Here is a 16,655-nt window from a genome sequence, read left to right on the forward strand (position 1 = left end):
CTGTTGAACTTTGCCAAAACAAGGTGAGACAGTCCTTTAAATGTCCTGCTTCACTGAAAGTCTGCCAGATACTCTAGGCCTGTAGGCTGGAGATGGATGCCCCAACATTGCAGAGGAACTTTGGGTGACTGTCCAGGCAAGCAAATGTCTCTGTTGTTAGGCAATTTTAATTACTCCTGGGATCTTTGATGGAGTTAAAGATTAAATAATTAGAGTTTCAGTTTTTCTTATTATGATAGAAAGTAAGCTAGGTATAAAACTTTGGACTCACTACGATAAGATAGATACTGTGGTATTTTCTCTGAATGTGATAAATACAAATGGACTGAATATTGTAAATGTAATTCTTACTTGATAACCATTTTTGTTGTCTGTAGTTTTACTATGTTAAAGTTAAAACCTTTCATTTTTATTTAGACAAAAAGTGGGAGATGTAGACTATTATTTTAAGATGTGTTACATTTGTTGATGCTGTGGAACAGTTATTTAATGATGCAAAGATGTGTTGCATTCTTTTATGTTGCATTTGTTTAATTCTGTGAAGCTGTGTTACTTTGCCTGTCTAAAACACCTGATTGGTCTAATAAAGAACTGGACGGTCAATAGCAAAACAAGAGAAAGAATAGGCGGGGCTGGCAGGCAGAGAGAATACATAGAAGGAGAAAAAGAAGGATCAGGAAGCAAGAGAGATCGAGGAATGAGAAAAGAAGGGGCCAACCACCCAGCCAGACACAGAATAAGAAGGAAAGAAAAGGTATACAGAAATAGAGAAAGGTAAAAGCCCAGAGGCAAAAGGTAGATGGGATAATTTAAGAAAAGCTGGCTGGGAAAAAGCCGAGCTAAGACCAAGCACTCATATAATAATAAGATCTGTGTGGTTTATTTGGGAGCTGGGTGGCAGGCCCCCCAAAGAGCAAAAGAGTGAATAAAACAACCAACAACAGGGCAACTCAGCTGACCTTGATGTACTTCTATCGTCCTGACTATTGGGGGGGCTGAGCCAGGAAGACAGAGCGTTCAAAGTCAGACTGGATGGCAGAGTGAGTTCAAAACCAGCCTGGACTGCAGAGTGAATTCAAACCCAGCCTAGGCAAATTTAATAGAACCCTGTCCCAAAATAAAAGATAAAAAAGAGGACTGGGGCTGTTCCTCAGTGGTAGGGCTTGCCTGGCTTACGTGAGGCTCTGGGTTCGATCCACACTACAAAACAGTGCAAACTTCAATCACCTCTAATGTCAGTTAGGATGGTGTAAATGCTGCATTATATAAAATGTTAATATTTATCAAACAAAGCTGGTGGAAGAAGGAATAGAAAAGGAGCTGCTGGGTCTCTGAGGAAGTGACAGTCACTGGTCTTGTTGCTGTCACCAGGAGTGGTTCTTTTTGGCTGCTGGATCTGGGCCAGCCCAGGAGATAACACCCCCCCAGGGCCTGCTCCCCTGCTTATGGGTTTCCTTCCTTCTGTGCAGACCGCTAGGGCAATAGGAGCTGCTGCCACCGGCCAGGGCCATGGCCACCGCGCCAGGGGAGCGGCTGCGAGAAGAGGCTCGGTGCTCAGTGTGCCTGGACTTCCTGCAGGAGCCCATAAGTGTGGATTGCGGCCACAGCTTCTGCCTGCGGTGCATCTCCGAGTTTTGCGAGAAGTCGGACAGCGCTCAGGGCGGCGTCTACGCCTGTCCCCAGTGCAGGAGTCCCTTCAGGCCCGCCAGCTTCAGGCCCAATCGGCAGCTGGCCAGTCTGGTGGACAGCGTGAGGCAGCTGGGGTTGGGTGCAGGACACCCCGGGACGCGCCAGTGCGCGCGGCACGGCGAGGACCTGAGCCGCTTCTGCGAGGAGGACCAGACGATGATATGTTGGGTCTGTGACACTAGCCCCGAACACCGGAGCCACCACACTGAACCGCTGCAGGAGGCTGCCAGCCGCTACCAGGTGAGACGCTGCTCAGGTCCCCGTGTGGAAAATGGGAAGGCACTGGGGCAGGCTGAGCTGGGAATGTGAAGGGACATAGTCCAAGCAGATCCAAAAGATGCTACCGAGTCTCTTAAGTAACTCCCAAGCGCCTCCCTTCCCTGGTCTCCTCCCCATCCTTACTAGCCCACACTCCCCGAAGCTGCGGTGGCTTTTGCCCCTGGGAAGGGCCTTTGCTAAGCCCAGCCAGCCTCTGATCACAACAGGCCTCCTGCAGCGGGTGGCTCGCCCCCTGCCGAGAGCACACATGCCCTGTCTATAAAGAGGGGCTCCCTAGTGCTTCTAGCCTTAGTGTGTATTATGCCGGCAACCGCAACCGCAAAAGGCTGCTCTCTTATCTTCCTCCACATTTGCCCGACACGCTTTAAGTACATTTAACTTTCCAACTTTCTGAGCAACCGTTACCAGGGATGCCACAGTGTGGTCTTCCTTCCGTTGGCAAGCTTAACCACCCTGTTGTAAGGAGCACTCGCTTTCTTAAGGTGATTGCTAGTTTGTTTTCTCTAAAATTAAAAATCTGGGTATTTGCCTCAACTCGTTGGAAACATCCCTCATGATTTTACCGCTTGCTTCCTCTTGATTTTATAAAAATTCAGGCATGGGGTATTTTTTAAAATCAGATTTTAAAATTATGGTCCTACCTGCTTACGTCCTGAAAACGTCACACAGAGCTTGGCTAGTGAGATGTCTCTGATACTGTTTTCCATAAATATTATGTGGGGTGGGGTTGTTTTTTTTTCTTTAATTAAATGCCAAACAAATACCCTCTAGACCTCCCAGCCAATCAGCGGCAGCTGCCTAAGGCGTGCCGGCTCTTATCCTAACCAAACACAGATCCCGCAGAATCCGCCCTGTCACTGCTGTCCCCAGGCCTGCCCTGCTGTTTGTCGCCTCCGTGGTGTGGCTCGTGCTTTCTTTGGGCTGACAGAGCAAAATGTTCCAACAGCAAAGCCAATCCCACCGCAGCCTGGTCGGTCAGGAACCACCACGACTTCCAAGGCTGTTTTATATGCACGTTCTACACAGCGCTATCGTGACCCCCATTCAAGCGTGAACCATGTGTATGTAGGATTTACTGAGTAACTTTTATGGTGGGGCCCGTATGTTTTCCTTCCCAAAGCGTATTTGTGTATGTGTTCACTGTAATCAAGCACACACACGCGCCTCCCCGGGGTCCTCTTGCTGGAAGGAGGTAGTGTCTCTTGCACCCTCCTGGGCAGGGGCGCTTGCTGGCAACATGGCAATCTGAGTTTGATCCCTAAACCCACATGATGGAAGGATAGCTGGCTACTGTAAGTAGTCTCTGACCTCAATTTGTGTCTCTGGCACTCTTGTGGGGGCATACACACACACACACACTAAAAAATGTAAAAAGAAATAAACTCTTAAGTAATAAATAAGAAATATCATCATACCTCAGTCTGTCAGTTGTAGATGGCAATTCTACTACATCATAGGTTTTTTTTTTCCAAATTGGCTTTATATTTTATACGACTATGTATCATGTATATATTTATACAGCTATTTATTAAAATGCAACCATTTATCCTCATAATTGTATTTCTAACCTTTAAGTATACTACAACACCTTATTTGTATTCTATTGTTACTTTTCACCTCACATTTTAACATTTTGTTTTACTATTGGAAAGAGTGACATAATGAGAAACTTTCAGGCGCATCTTGGTGTCTGGCACCAGACAAGGTGTCGGCTGAATCTAGCGAGTACTGAGTTAGGTCAGTGAGGGACTCCCAGGCTGCCCTTTGTACTTTACATCTAAGAAAACTAAAGGCCCGAGAGGGTGCATCTACAGTGATCCCGCGTTGTCTTCCCAACAGAGGATGCTCCAAGCCGCTTTGGAACTTGTGAGGAAGGAAATGGAGGAGGCTCTGATGCAGGAGACCAACGTGGGGAAGAAGACTGTCATTTGGAAGGTAAGAACAGAACTGTGGCTTCAGGGAGCTTTCAGGCCAAAGGTGTGAGACATTCTTCCATCACACTCTCTCACACTCATGTTCTGACTCCCCATCTCCTCCAGAAAGCACCACACTGCCCTCCTGGGTCACTTTCTAATCCTGTTGATATGACCTGACTTATAAATAAGTTGCTTTGCCCTCTGAATCTTAATTGTCAAACTCACTGCTATAAGTCAGTCACCTCAATCCGTGATTCATAAACGGAACTGTGAGATGAATGAAAATCAGTGCTATACAACATGTATAACAGAGTACAGAGAACAGCAACCACCCTATACACAGAAGGACAATCAGTCGTCTGCAGTCTCGTATCCATGCATTCCTCTTCTGCACCTCACCCAGCCCTTTTTCTTTCTTGTGCATCTCATTTGCACACCTGTGGAGGCAGCCTTTCGGAACCTGGATTATCCCCAGTTGAGCCACAAATTGAAGCATGCTGCCACCACCTACTGGGCGGAGTCGGGAACGCTGCAGAACACTGTGGCAGGGGTGTCCAACCTTTTGACACTGAGACGTAACACTGTCATCTGCAAATGTGTTGGGCTGCATTCACAGCTGTCACCAACACACATGCAGTTGGCCCATGGGCTGTGGGCTGGACACACCTGCTACAGTGTACAACATTCTCCCCACACCTGTGACACAGCTGTCTGGTCAGACTCTCAATGGTGTCAGACTGTGAAACTTAGAAATCATGGGCATGTTACGTATGCAATGTGTTGTGTGATATCCAAGATATATTCTTATTTTTCTCCTTCTGCAAATAGCCTTCTCTATTCTTTTTTGTATTGTTCTAGATCTTTCCTTCTTGTTTTTGTTGAAAGTACAGTCATTTATAGACAGATTATTTCTCCCATAAGAACTGTTTGTTTTTTCCTACACTTTTCTTCTGGGATAAGTCTTATCCCATTCAAATCACAGTGTCCAATATGGGTGAAATTTAACATTGGTTCTCAAATTAATAATATCCAGGTTTATAATCCAAGTCACTTGCTCTTGATTTTGGCCTGCCCATGGACTTAGGCAATCAGAGTCCCATATACAAGACCTGGGGTCCTCACATCTAGACCCCCTAATGGCTACACTAACATAGATGTGATGCTAAGATTCCTGTTAAGACAAGTGCTCCTGCATGGTTTACAGTCAGTAGCGTGTCCACAGGAGACACAGGCAACAAGGGAAGTTTGATAAATATAATCATAGGTTCTAGATGATCCTTCTTCCTGCTGTAACTTTCACATGCAGAAGGGTGGGATGAAGGAAGATGGACTGGAAAAGTCTCTCCTCACCATTGCCTCTCATGCCCCTGGTTCGACCCACTGTAACCCCACAGCTACGTTCTCAGTCTGGCTCAACAGTAGCATCACCACCCACATCAGGGAGTGTTGTGGGTATTTAACAGGACTCACCTTTTGAAAATCAGGGCATGAAATTCCAATTTACTTGGTTTTAGGAAGTGGCCATGACCATGTGAATGTAGTGATTTATAAATGGTGAAAAGGAGGGGATGGAAACGGGAGGAAGCTGTTGTCTTAAGAGAGAGAACTGTTAATACAGCTGGTTCTAAAAAAAAAAAAAAGTATCCTGTCCTTCAGTGAAACCAGGAAATTATGAACATTAGAAACGGCAGAGAATGCAGGAGGTAGATGCTCTGGGGGATAATTTGCCGCTTACCCTTGCTTTACAGCTGGTTTCCTAAATACTAATTTTGTGAGAACCAAACTGAGATACAGTAACCCATAATGAAATCTATTCCTTGAACCTCTTTAGGAGTTGTAGACGTTAAAAGTGGAAACCAGGATAATAATCTGAATCTAATGTGCAAGCCAGTGCCTGAGGGACACTTAGCTCCTTCTTGACTGTACAGAAAATGTTAGCCACCATTACCTTGTAGAGAAGAACATTTAGAGGCTGGGGTTCAAGGGCTAAAGTGCTTGTTATACAGCCATGTGGACCCAAATTTGGATCCCCAGCACTCACATCAAAAGTTTGAGGTGGCAAAGCATTCCTGTGACCTCAGTGTTGGGGTTGGGGGAGCAAAGATGGGCAGATTCCTGGGGGTTGCTGGCCAGCCTAACCTAAACAATGAGCACAGGGTTCAGGGAGAAAGCCTGTCATTAAAAAGGAGGTGGAGGTGGAGAACAATGGAGGTAGATACCTAAAGCAAATCTCTGGCCTCTGCATATGCACCCACAGGTGAACACACCTCTACACACACACACACACACACACACACACACACACACACACACACACTAAAGAGAATATCTGTTTTTACTCTCAAGCTTTTCACAGTTACAAATCCAGGTTTCTATAATCTCTCTGTTGTTTTTAGTAGATACAGTGGCTGGTAGAATAAACAGTAACTAGTATTGTGTGATGGCTGGACACTGTTCACAGCTGGACCAAGGGTCATTGACCTCCCACCCCACCCCACATTTCTGTTCTGTTTTACATATGGTACTGAAGCTTGTGTCTAGAAATGCTTGCCTTCAAATTCATGTCTAATTGAGATCCCGAGTCCAGTGGCCTTTCTCAGATTGTTGCTGTTCCAGCCCCCCAGCCCCCATACCAATGTCTCGGGCCCATGCATGCTGTGAGAATACAGCCAAAAGTCAGTTCCAGGGAAAGCAGAGACAACTTTGGGCATGCGTCCACACTCTCGACTATCCACACTTGAAATCAGGAATCCCCAATTGACGCCTCAAAACATCCTCCATGACCCAGTTTGCCGTGTCTCCCCAGGAGAAAGTGGAGACGCAGAGACAGCGTTTCAGGCTGGAGTTTGAGAAACACAGGGGTTTTCTGGCCCAGGAGGAACAGCTGCAGCTGAGGCGGCTGGAAGAGGAGGAGCGAGCAACCCTGCAGAGGCTGCGTGACTGTCGGAACAGGCTGGTCCAACAGAACAAGGCCCTGAAGGAGCTGGCTGAAGAGCTACAGGAGAGGAGCCAGCGGCCAGCCCTGGGACTGCTGGAGGTGAGGCAAGCTCTGGAGAACCGGGTGGGGGGCGGGGCGGGGGGGGGGGAAAGCAGATGTGAGGCTAAGGGACAGAGGTGAGATCTTGTCATCTGGTTACCAGCACCCAGCCATGCTTGGCATGCTTGCTCTCAGTAGACCAACTTAGAACTGATGCAGAAGGCATGAGAATCCGAGTAGAACCTTAGAGAACCAGGTAGCTCACACTAACACCAAAACTTAATGATGCACACTAAACAATTGAGTGTTTACAAAAAGTTGTATGTTAACTAGATTTTAGGTGATTCATATGCATATATAAACACATACACACAAATATATACATATATATAATATATATTTCTTTTAAAAGAGAAAGTGCTGCCAGATATTAATGGCTTCCTTTCTTATCAGTGTAGATCAAATGATCAGCTTTGGTGTGATAGATAAGAATTAGACATTTGGTATTCCCTTGCAAAGGCATTAAGGGTGGCATTTGTGTGTGTTCACCTCAAATAAATTCTTCAGATATTTGATGTCTTCCCCCTAATTCCATCTTCATTAAGTACAGGGTGTAACTCTACCAAAAGAGCCAATTGACAGAATTGTCTATTCTGAAAACTAAACAGCTAAACTGATGGATTTGGGGGGAATGGATGTAAACTGTGTGCAGCATGATTCTGTTCTGATGGTGACTGATCTTGTCACCTAGACGTTTGATTGTTTAAAGTCTTTGTTTTCCTGTAAAGAGCAGGGGTTCATTTTCCCCTGAAGTTTCATCTTAGGCGTTAGCAACTTTCAAATATTTCTGCTGACATCTTTACTGTGCATCCAGCTTGACTTCAGAAAGAAGTCAGAGGCCTGACTCATCCCTGTGTGTCTTTCCTTTCCAGGGAGTAAGAGGAGTCTTGACCCGGTATGTTTCATTGCTGAATCAGTGTGGGGTGGCTGGTGTGGGGGAGATGGGCCCCTGCTGACCACACTGACACCTGTGGGCTCTGCATACTTCCAGAAGCAAAGCTGTCGCACGGCTGGAACCAGAGGCCATCCCCTTGGAGCTGAAGACGGTGTGCCGCATCCCCGGGATGAGGGAGATGCTGAAGAAATTCCAAGGTAGGCATCGGGTCCACCACGCTCCCCTTCACAACAAGAGGGAGAGGCAGAAACAGGTCTAAGGAAGTTAGTTTGGGCCAGAACTGGGGAAAGAAAAACCTCCCAATCTCTCTCCGTGTCACCTGTAAAAGTCTCACAATGTGTAGAAAACATAAACTAAGACTAAGGTGTGCGTGAGTGTGCACAGACTCGGCTGTTAGATGCATCTTCTCCTCTCTGGCTCCCAGGCTTCTGTCCTATTCTTATCTGAAGCATGGTTGCACTTGTAGACAGAACCTTGACGTCTGGGCCAGGCTCTCAGTGCAGCTGACTCTGTGGATGTCACGCAGTGGTAACAATCAGAGCCCCAAATCCTAGAGGTAAAAGTCAGCCAAGACTTATTTGAGAGCGTGCTATCATGAGTGGTCTGTGGGTCCCAGAGCTTCACCTCTGCCTTGGTGCTTCTCATCAGGGATAAGGACAAATAAAGCAAAAATTATCTTTTCTCCCCACCCCCCATTCTCTCACTGACTCCAGAGCCTTTGGTCACCGAAATGTGTTAGACTCTTCCCTCCAACACTTAACCAGTGCCCCAGTGGGTTCCCCAACTAGGAATCTAACCCAATTCCCTTTATGACAAGATCAGCCCAGAGATGGAATCAGGATGACAGTCCACCCCACAAGGCTGACAACCCCCTCCCATGTAGGTTGTGGCCTCCATTTGTAAGGGTTTTGTTTTGGTTTTGTTTTGTTTTGTTTTGTTTTGTTTTGTTTTGTTTTGTTTTGTTTTGTTTTGTTTTGGTAAGCATACAAAGCAATGACTTTGTTTCTTCTGAAAGTGATTTCTATTCTTATTTTCCATATGAGTTGTTTTGCCTGCGCCATGTGTGTTCAGTGCCCTTAGAGACCAGAAGAGGACATCAGATCTCCCGCACCTGGAGTTATAGATGGTCATGAGACACATCGTGGGTGCTGAGAACAAAACCCCAGATTCTCTACAAGAGCACCCTGTGCTCTTAACCACTGAGCCATCTTTCTGTCCCCAGGAGTGGGTTCCTTATGACATTTTCATATATGTGCATCATTGTACTTTGCTCATACTCAACCCCATCACCCTCTGTGGCCCCCTTACCTCCTGTCTGTCTCTGTCCCTCACTCAAATACCACTTTGTTTTTGCTTTTTGTCCTATATCTGGATAGATGATAGATATTTCCCATTACTACTTTCATAGCTCTAGGTCTTCTATTAAGGTTTATGATTTATTTTGAGTTAATCTTTGTGTTAGCTGAATGATAACCATCTAGCTTCATTCTTATGCATGGGAATATGATATCCAGTTTCCCAACACCACTTGCTGAAAAGACTCTTTATCCCCACAATGCACGATTCTGGCATTTTTGTTGAGATTCATTTGGTTGTAGCTGTATGGTTTTACACCTGGGTCCTCTCTTCTATTCCACTGCTCTACAAATCTGGTTTTGTATCAAAACTAGATTGATTTGTCACTATGGCTCTGTGGTAAAATTTGAGGCCAGGTATTATGACACTTACTCTTTCTGCTCAGGATTGCTTTGAGTTCTCTGGGTCCTATCTGCTTGCTTCCATATGAATTTTAGGATTGATTTTCCTCTTTCTAAGATTTCTATTGGAATTTTGATGGGGATCATTGTAATCTGCAGGCTGCCTTAAGTAGCATAACCATTTCATAATAATAATTCTGCCAGTCTGTGGACAGGGAAGTCTTTCCATCTTCTGGTGGTGTCTTTTGATTTCTTCCCTCGGTGTGTTAATGTTTTCTTTGTAGAAGCTCTCCCCCTCCCTAGGTAGGTCCATTCCTGGAGTTTTGGGGGGACTTTTATTGTTATTTTTTGTTTTATTTTGGCTTTTTAGAAGCTATCATGGATGGTATTTTTCTTTCTCCCTCATCAAGATCATTGTTTGTAGACAGAGAAGATTCTGATATTTGATGTATGTATTGTAGCCCACTGTTTTGCTGAAAGTGTTTATCATGTCTAAAGTTTTCTGGTGAAGTCCTGAGGGTCTTTTAAGTATATAATTATACTTATATCTGTAAGTAGGAAAAAATTTAATTTCTTTCTTCAACTTTGTTCTCTTATTTTTTTATCTTGCCTTATTGCTCTGGCTAAGACTTCAAGCACCACACAGTGAGGACTGTGTGTTTTCTTGTCTCATCCCTGACTTTAAAGGAAAGGCTATGTTTATCTTCTATAACCTTTATTATGTTGAGGTATCAAGAAGGGATGGATATTCAGCATCATTAAAGGTCTTTTCTGTATCTGTTGAGATGATCATGTGATTCCTGCCCTTTGGTTTATTTATGTGTTGGTGTCTTAGTTGAGGTTACTATCGCTGTGACCAAATTCATGGCCAAAAGCAAGTTGGGGAGGAAAGAGTTTATTCAGCTTATGCTTCCCCATCACAGTTCACCATCAAAAGAAATCAGGACAGAAACTCAGGCGGGACAGGAACCTGGAGACAGCAGCTGATGCAGAGGTCATGGAGGGGTGTTGCTTACTGACTTGCTCAGTCTGCTTTCTTATAGAACTCAGAACTACCAGCTCAGGGATGGCACCATCCACAATGGGCTGGACCCTCCCCCACCAACCACTAATTAAGAAAATGCCTTACAACCGGGTTACTCAGTACTGATTCGTGTACACTGAACCATGTTTTTCATAGCTAGAATGAAACCAACATGGCAATGGAATATGGCATTCTTCATGTGTTCTTAAATTTGGTTTGGAAGTATTTTCTGAAATTCTCTGCATCCATTTTTATCAGAGAGATTTGTTATTTTCCATTGTGCCCTTCTCTGGGTTTGGTATTAGGGTGATTCTGGCTCCATAGGATGAGTTTGGTAGCATCCTTTCCCTTTCTATTTGTAGAACTGTCTGGGGAGTATAGATGTTGACTCGTCTTTAAACAGCTGGTAGGATGGCAGTGCAGTGGGCGGGTCCTGGCCTGTTCTTCTGACTGATCAGCTGTCAGGAGGGTTTCTTCGGACTCCCCTTCTCTGGGTCAATTATTACAATTAATTTCAGAGGCCTGCTTACAGAACACAGGGGAACACCACTCGGCCATTTACTGTGAAGGAGTTTTGGATGGTACAGAGGGACAGGCAGACAGAAATGATGGATAGGGAGCAAGGAGAAGAGGTTCAGCTTCTGCCCCATCCCTACTGCTTCCCACACCAAACTCCTCCTTCCAGGAATCTCTATGTAGTTAGCCGCCTGGAGGCCACACATTCTGGTATCTTCCTTTTTATTTCGTTTTTCCTTTGCACACAAAGCAGTGGGTTTAAACCGTGTCATTGGGCAATAGAAGTCCCACTGTGTCCAGCAGAGTTCTGTGAGGCCCAAATCAAGGCTTTTGCCAGGCCCAGTTTTTCTGGGTGAGAGAAATGAGAAACTGTTTGAGGGTTCTTAGTGGTGCCTGAGTTTTCGTCAGCTGGAACGGAAGCTCAGTGGTAGTATGTCCATCCTCAGCACAGTAGAATAAATGAAGGAAGGGAGAAAAGGAGAGAGGGAGGGAGGGAGGGAGAAAAGGGGGAGAGAGAGATAAAGTTCTGCTAGATCTTTCTGCTCATTCTCACACTTGGCACACCTCCACAGTGGACGTGAAGCTGGATCCCGCCACTGCGCACCCCAGCCTGCTCCTGACGGCCGACCTACGCAGTGTGCAGGACGCTGAGGTCTGGAGGGACGTCCCAAGTAACCCTGAACGCTTTGATATCTGGCCCTGCATCCTGGGCCTGCAGGGCTTCTCCTCTGGAAGACACTACTGGGAAGTCATCGTGGGGGAAAAGGCAGAGTGGGGGCTAGGGGTATGCCAAGACTCGCTGCCCAGAAAGGGGGAAACCACACCATCTCCAGAGAACGGCGTCTGGGCCATGTGGCTGCTGAGGGGAAGCGAGTACATGGTCCTGGCCTCTCCCTCCGTGCCTGTGCTCCAAGATGAACGACCTCGCCGCATCGGGATCTTTCTGGACTACGAAGCAGGCGAAATCTCCTTCTACAACATCACAAACGGGTCTTACATCTACACATTCAGCCATCTCTTCTCCGGCATTCTCAGGCCCTACTTTTTTGTCTGTGACACGACCCCTCTTATCTTACCACCCATGGCAGAAGCAGGGCCTGGAAACTGGACCCCCAGGGGTCTCCTTGATCTCGCTGCTGCTGTTAGAAGTGAGGAACACTGAAACCATCCGGAAGTGCTGTGCTTCACAGTGGTCCTGGACGGATGGGGAGCATGGCTGTGCCCTGCTTCAACAAGCCACACCAATGCCAGCTCTGCAGGCCTGTTCTGTGGAAACTCTCCCATGGGGGCTAAGGAGTAGATCCCTGGTGGTTCACGTGCTGAGGAACCATGTGCAGTGAATGACTTCGAAAAGGCGGCAGGCTCATCAAACTCCGCTGCCAGATGTCTCGTCTTCCCTTGGTGCATTTTCACAGTAATAAGCTAGAATTACATGAGATTGTCCTTTCATCCTCAACATGCTGCATAATGGGATGTAGAAGTATCAATTCTACTTGTTTCTGTTTGTTTTGTTTTTGAGACACAGTCTTCCTGTCTAGCCAAGGTTCTCCCCCAACTCTTGCCTCAGTGTCCTGGGCGCAGGTATGTGCCACGATGCTTGGCTGAGAAATGAGATTGCTTCAAAATCAACTGATATTATTCCAGTGAGACCCATAATTCTGAATCTTTTCTGCTTTTCCTTTCTTGATTTCATTCTCTCTCTTTCGTTGGATGTGTCATCCTACTTAGTCTACAGTTCCTTCTAGATTAATAGGTTCAGAATCATTCCTTTCTATGTTTGCATTTCCTAGCACTACAGTCGATTACTTTCCATCTTTTCTGTTTTTTTAAGATTTTATTTTTATGTATATATGCATATATGCCTCTGTGTGTGTGTGTGTGTGTGTGTGTGTGTGTGTGTGTGTGTGTGTGTGTGCTACATCAGTGCAAGTGCCGGCAGAGCCCAGAAGAGGGCGTCAGATCCCTGCAGCTGGCATTACGGTCAGTTGTGAGCTGCCCAGCATGGGTGCTGGGAACGGAACTCCGGTCCTCCAGAGCAGCAAGAAGTTTTAACCACTGAGCCATCTTTCCAGCCCCCGAACTCTTTATTTTGGAAGCAGTTCTCAATTATTTTGAAGTTCATTACTCTAAATCCAACATCACTGATTCCTAGACCTCCCCTTTTGTCTTTGGATTCAGTGTTTATTTTAAAATATTTTAAATGTTTTTTTTTAAGATTTGCTTGTTTTATGTGTATGGGTGTTCCGATCCCATGTATGCTTGTGCACCACGTGTGTGCAGTGCCCAGGGAGGTCAGAAGAGGAATTCAGATCTCCTTGAGCTGGAGTTATGAATGGTGGTGAGCCACCATGTGGCTTCTGGGAACCAACCCTGGTCCTCTGTAAGAGTAGCAAGTGCTCTTAACTGCTGAGCAATTTCTCTGGCCCCTGGGTTAATTGTTTCTAAAGGAAACCTGTGCTCTGGCATTGGTGGTGGTGCATGCCTGTAATACTAGCACCGGGGAGGCAGAAGCAGAACTTTGAGGCTAGTGTGGGCTCCATAGCAAGGTTCAACCTCAAAAAAAGAGTCAGAGAATGTAGCTTAGTTATAAAGCACTCGGCTGTCTTGCTCTACACCCTGAACTCAACCCTCAGTACCTAAACAGGCAGGGATTTCTCAGAAGTTTGGGGTTTTTTTTCTTTTGGGAGCTAGTAATGAGTAGGTGGGAACTGGAGTGAAAGCTGACTGTCCATTCAAGCTCCATCCACTCACAGGGACAGATCTCTCCGGGAAGGAAACAGCATGTGCTTTCTTTCTACCTCTTCTCCTGACACTGGTTCTTAAGACTTCAATAAATAACATCCTTTCTCACCCAGACTCAGCTTCTGGGATGAATCTTAAAGCAGGGACACTGATGACACCCTCGAAGTTGATGGAGATTTGTGAGGTTATCACTGGAGAGTGGCCAGAATTTAAGTCTTATTTAAATACCGTGTAAGGAGGGTGATGAGATGATAATGATATTTAACTTATTTTTCACGTATATTCTCTGTCTTTCTAACAAAGCCCTTAAAGGTCAGTGGAGGCTCACTTGCTCTCACTCCTCTCTGTATCTGCGTCTGATAAATAAGTGTTAAATGTTAAAATGTCATGTTCTGAAATGACAGCCCTATAGGAATTATTGACAAATCCAGTTTTCTTTATCTGAATATTCCACCAAAAAATTTTATCTTCCTCTTCAACCTTACTTTAAAATTCAAGATATTTTGCCTTTTCTGTGGATATTTTTATGGCCCATAGTATTACTTTTAATCATGTTATTGATACAGCTTTCTTTCTAGATTTTTTTTTAATTGGTCATACGCAGATACTTCTCTGCTCTGTCTCTCATTTTCAGATAGGAAATGACAGGTCTTCACACATGTCTGTGTATAGTTCACACACCGTACAAGCCATCTTAGTGCATGATCTGGGAGGAACAGAGGGGCTTTAACCCATCAATAGAGCCTGGATCAATGATTGGCCCGAGATGACATTTCCCATGGGATCTCCAACCACTCACAGGGACATGGAAATCATCTTGTTGGGACTGAAACAATGGATACATCTGAGTCCCAGGACCACCCTTCCTGCCATGGAGACCCTAATTCCTGTCTCTGGTGTGTCCCAAAAACTCTGAGTTTTGGCATCTCACAGTGCCTGCTAGTAAGATGTCAGTCACTAACCTAACATGAGTTATTAAAGAATTCTTCCTCTGTATTCTGAGATATCAAATCTTGCATCTCCTACTTCGATTCTTCTCCTGCCTTTCCACCCCCTAAAATGTTCTCAACATCCTCTCTGGAACTCTAACCCACTGGCTGTAAAACCCTCTAAATGGACCCCTGTTTCCCCACTTTCCCTACCCTTTCTCCCAAACAACACCTTTTCATATTTAACCGTGGACTTGAACTCTACAGGCATTTAAAACCCAGCCCATCTAAAACTTAGCCCCAGACCCTGCCACAGTACAATCACCCTCTAACTAAGAGCAGAAGAAAAGTCTCATATCTTGTACATGGCAGCATCTTTCCTTCAGTTGTTCAGATGAGGCAACTCCTTTACCGAGTTCTTGATCCCGCTGTTCACCTCTAGTCCCTCAGCAGTGAGGGTGTGGCTCTGCTTCTAAGGGGCTGAGAGTCCAGCCAGTCTTGACCCCTAGCTGTGGCAATCTCAGCCTGCACTTTCACGCCCACCCTTCTGCATTATCGTACTCATCTCTCTGCGGTCTCCCAGCTGATCCTGCCCCACCTGCATTCTTCTTCAGCACATCCTCTCAGACCCCAGACAGGGCTGCCACTGCACTGACCCTCTCGGTAGAGTTAAAGTCCAGTGAAAACTTCACCCTTCAAGGTGAGCTCTTGGGCCTTCAAGACCTGAGCCTGGTCCTTCCTCTGATTCTGTCTTCCTCCCTCGTGAGCTCCCTTTTCATTCTGCTCCAGCTACCTTGCCTCCATGGTGGATCTATAGCCAACCAAGTACTTCCCACCACAGGGCCTCTCCTACATCCAACCAAGTACTTCCCACCACAGGGCTTCTCCTTACATCCAACCAAGTACTTCCCAGACAGGACTTCTCCTATGTCCAACCAAGTACTTCCCACACAGGACTTCTCCTATGTCCAACCAAGTACTTCCCACACAGGACTTCTCCTATGTCCAACCAAGTACTTCCCATCACAGGACTTCTCCTTACATCCAACCAAGTACTTCCCACACAGGGCCTCTTCTACATCCAACCAAGTACTTCCCACACAGGGCTTCTCCCCAGCTGTAATTGCTGCTTGCAACTCTCCTTTCCCAGGACCTCTTTATCTGTGTCCTCCTCTCTGATAAACCCCCTCTAAGTCTTCTCACTGAAGACCTCCTCTCTCCACACCCCCACAGCACACCTTCCCAGTTCCCCTTCACCAGGCTCATGAGGCTTGCTTACCCCACATAGTACATATCAGTATATATCAGCTCTCAGTACACCATACTAAACTCTTATTTATGAAATTTTATTTAATTACTAACTTATTTGTTCTTTTGTGGTGTGACGTAAGCATCATGAAGAGAACAGGATATTTATTGACAATGTGTTCCTAAGCATATTCCAGGATTTGAAACACTGGTTGCATGTGGTTATGGCTGAATGCATATTTGTTGAATGAGTGGATGAATAACCTGGAAAGAGAATTAAAAGATGCAACTAGAAATGTTTTACAAAATGCAATATATAGATACTTTCTGTAACCAGTCAGCCACCATCCAATAAAGGTTAATGCCAAGTGCTAAACGTGTCAAGTGTAGTATTGTGTTCCCTCAAATATTGTGCATGCTAATAAACTTATCTGGGGTCAGAGACAGAACAGCCACAATATTAAACATAAAGGATAGGCAGTGGTAGCACACGCCTTTAATCCTAGCATTCCAGAGGCAGAAATCCATATGTTCAAGGATACAGACAGGCATGGTGACTCATCACTCCTTTAATCCCAGAAAGTGAGCCTTTAATCCCAGGGAGTGATAGTAGAAAGCAGAAAGGCATATGAGGCGTGAGGACCAGAAACTAGAAGCTTTTAGCCTGGTTAAGCATTTGGCTG

At 45.6% G+C, this 16,655-nt stretch overlaps 1 protein-coding gene across 1 annotated transcript; it reads left to right on the plus strand.

The window, feature by feature from the left end:
- Nucleotides 1–1,336: 1,336 nt before the first annotated feature.
- Trim58 (tripartite motif containing 58) lies at nt 1,337–16,566 on the plus strand. Its single transcript, XM_006984924.4, has 6 exons — nt 1,337–1,929; nt 3,808–3,903; nt 6,691–6,921; nt 7,794–7,816; nt 7,913–8,013; nt 11,626–16,566. Exons 1-6 carry the CDS (start codon nt 1,510–1,512, stop codon nt 12,213–12,215), a joined length of 1,461 nt encoding a protein of 486 aa, XP_006984986.1. The 5' UTR covers nt 1,337–1,509; the 3' UTR covers nt 12,216–16,566.
- The last annotated feature ends 89 nt before the right edge of the window (nt 16,567–16,655 follow it).

This window comes from Peromyscus maniculatus, chromosome 8, assembly GCF_049852395.1.
Source record: "Peromyscus maniculatus bairdii isolate BWxNUB_F1_BW_parent chromosome 8, HU_Pman_BW_mat_3.1, whole genome shotgun sequence".
Taxonomy (NCBI): Eukaryota; Metazoa; Chordata; class Mammalia; order Rodentia; family Cricetidae; genus Peromyscus; species Peromyscus maniculatus.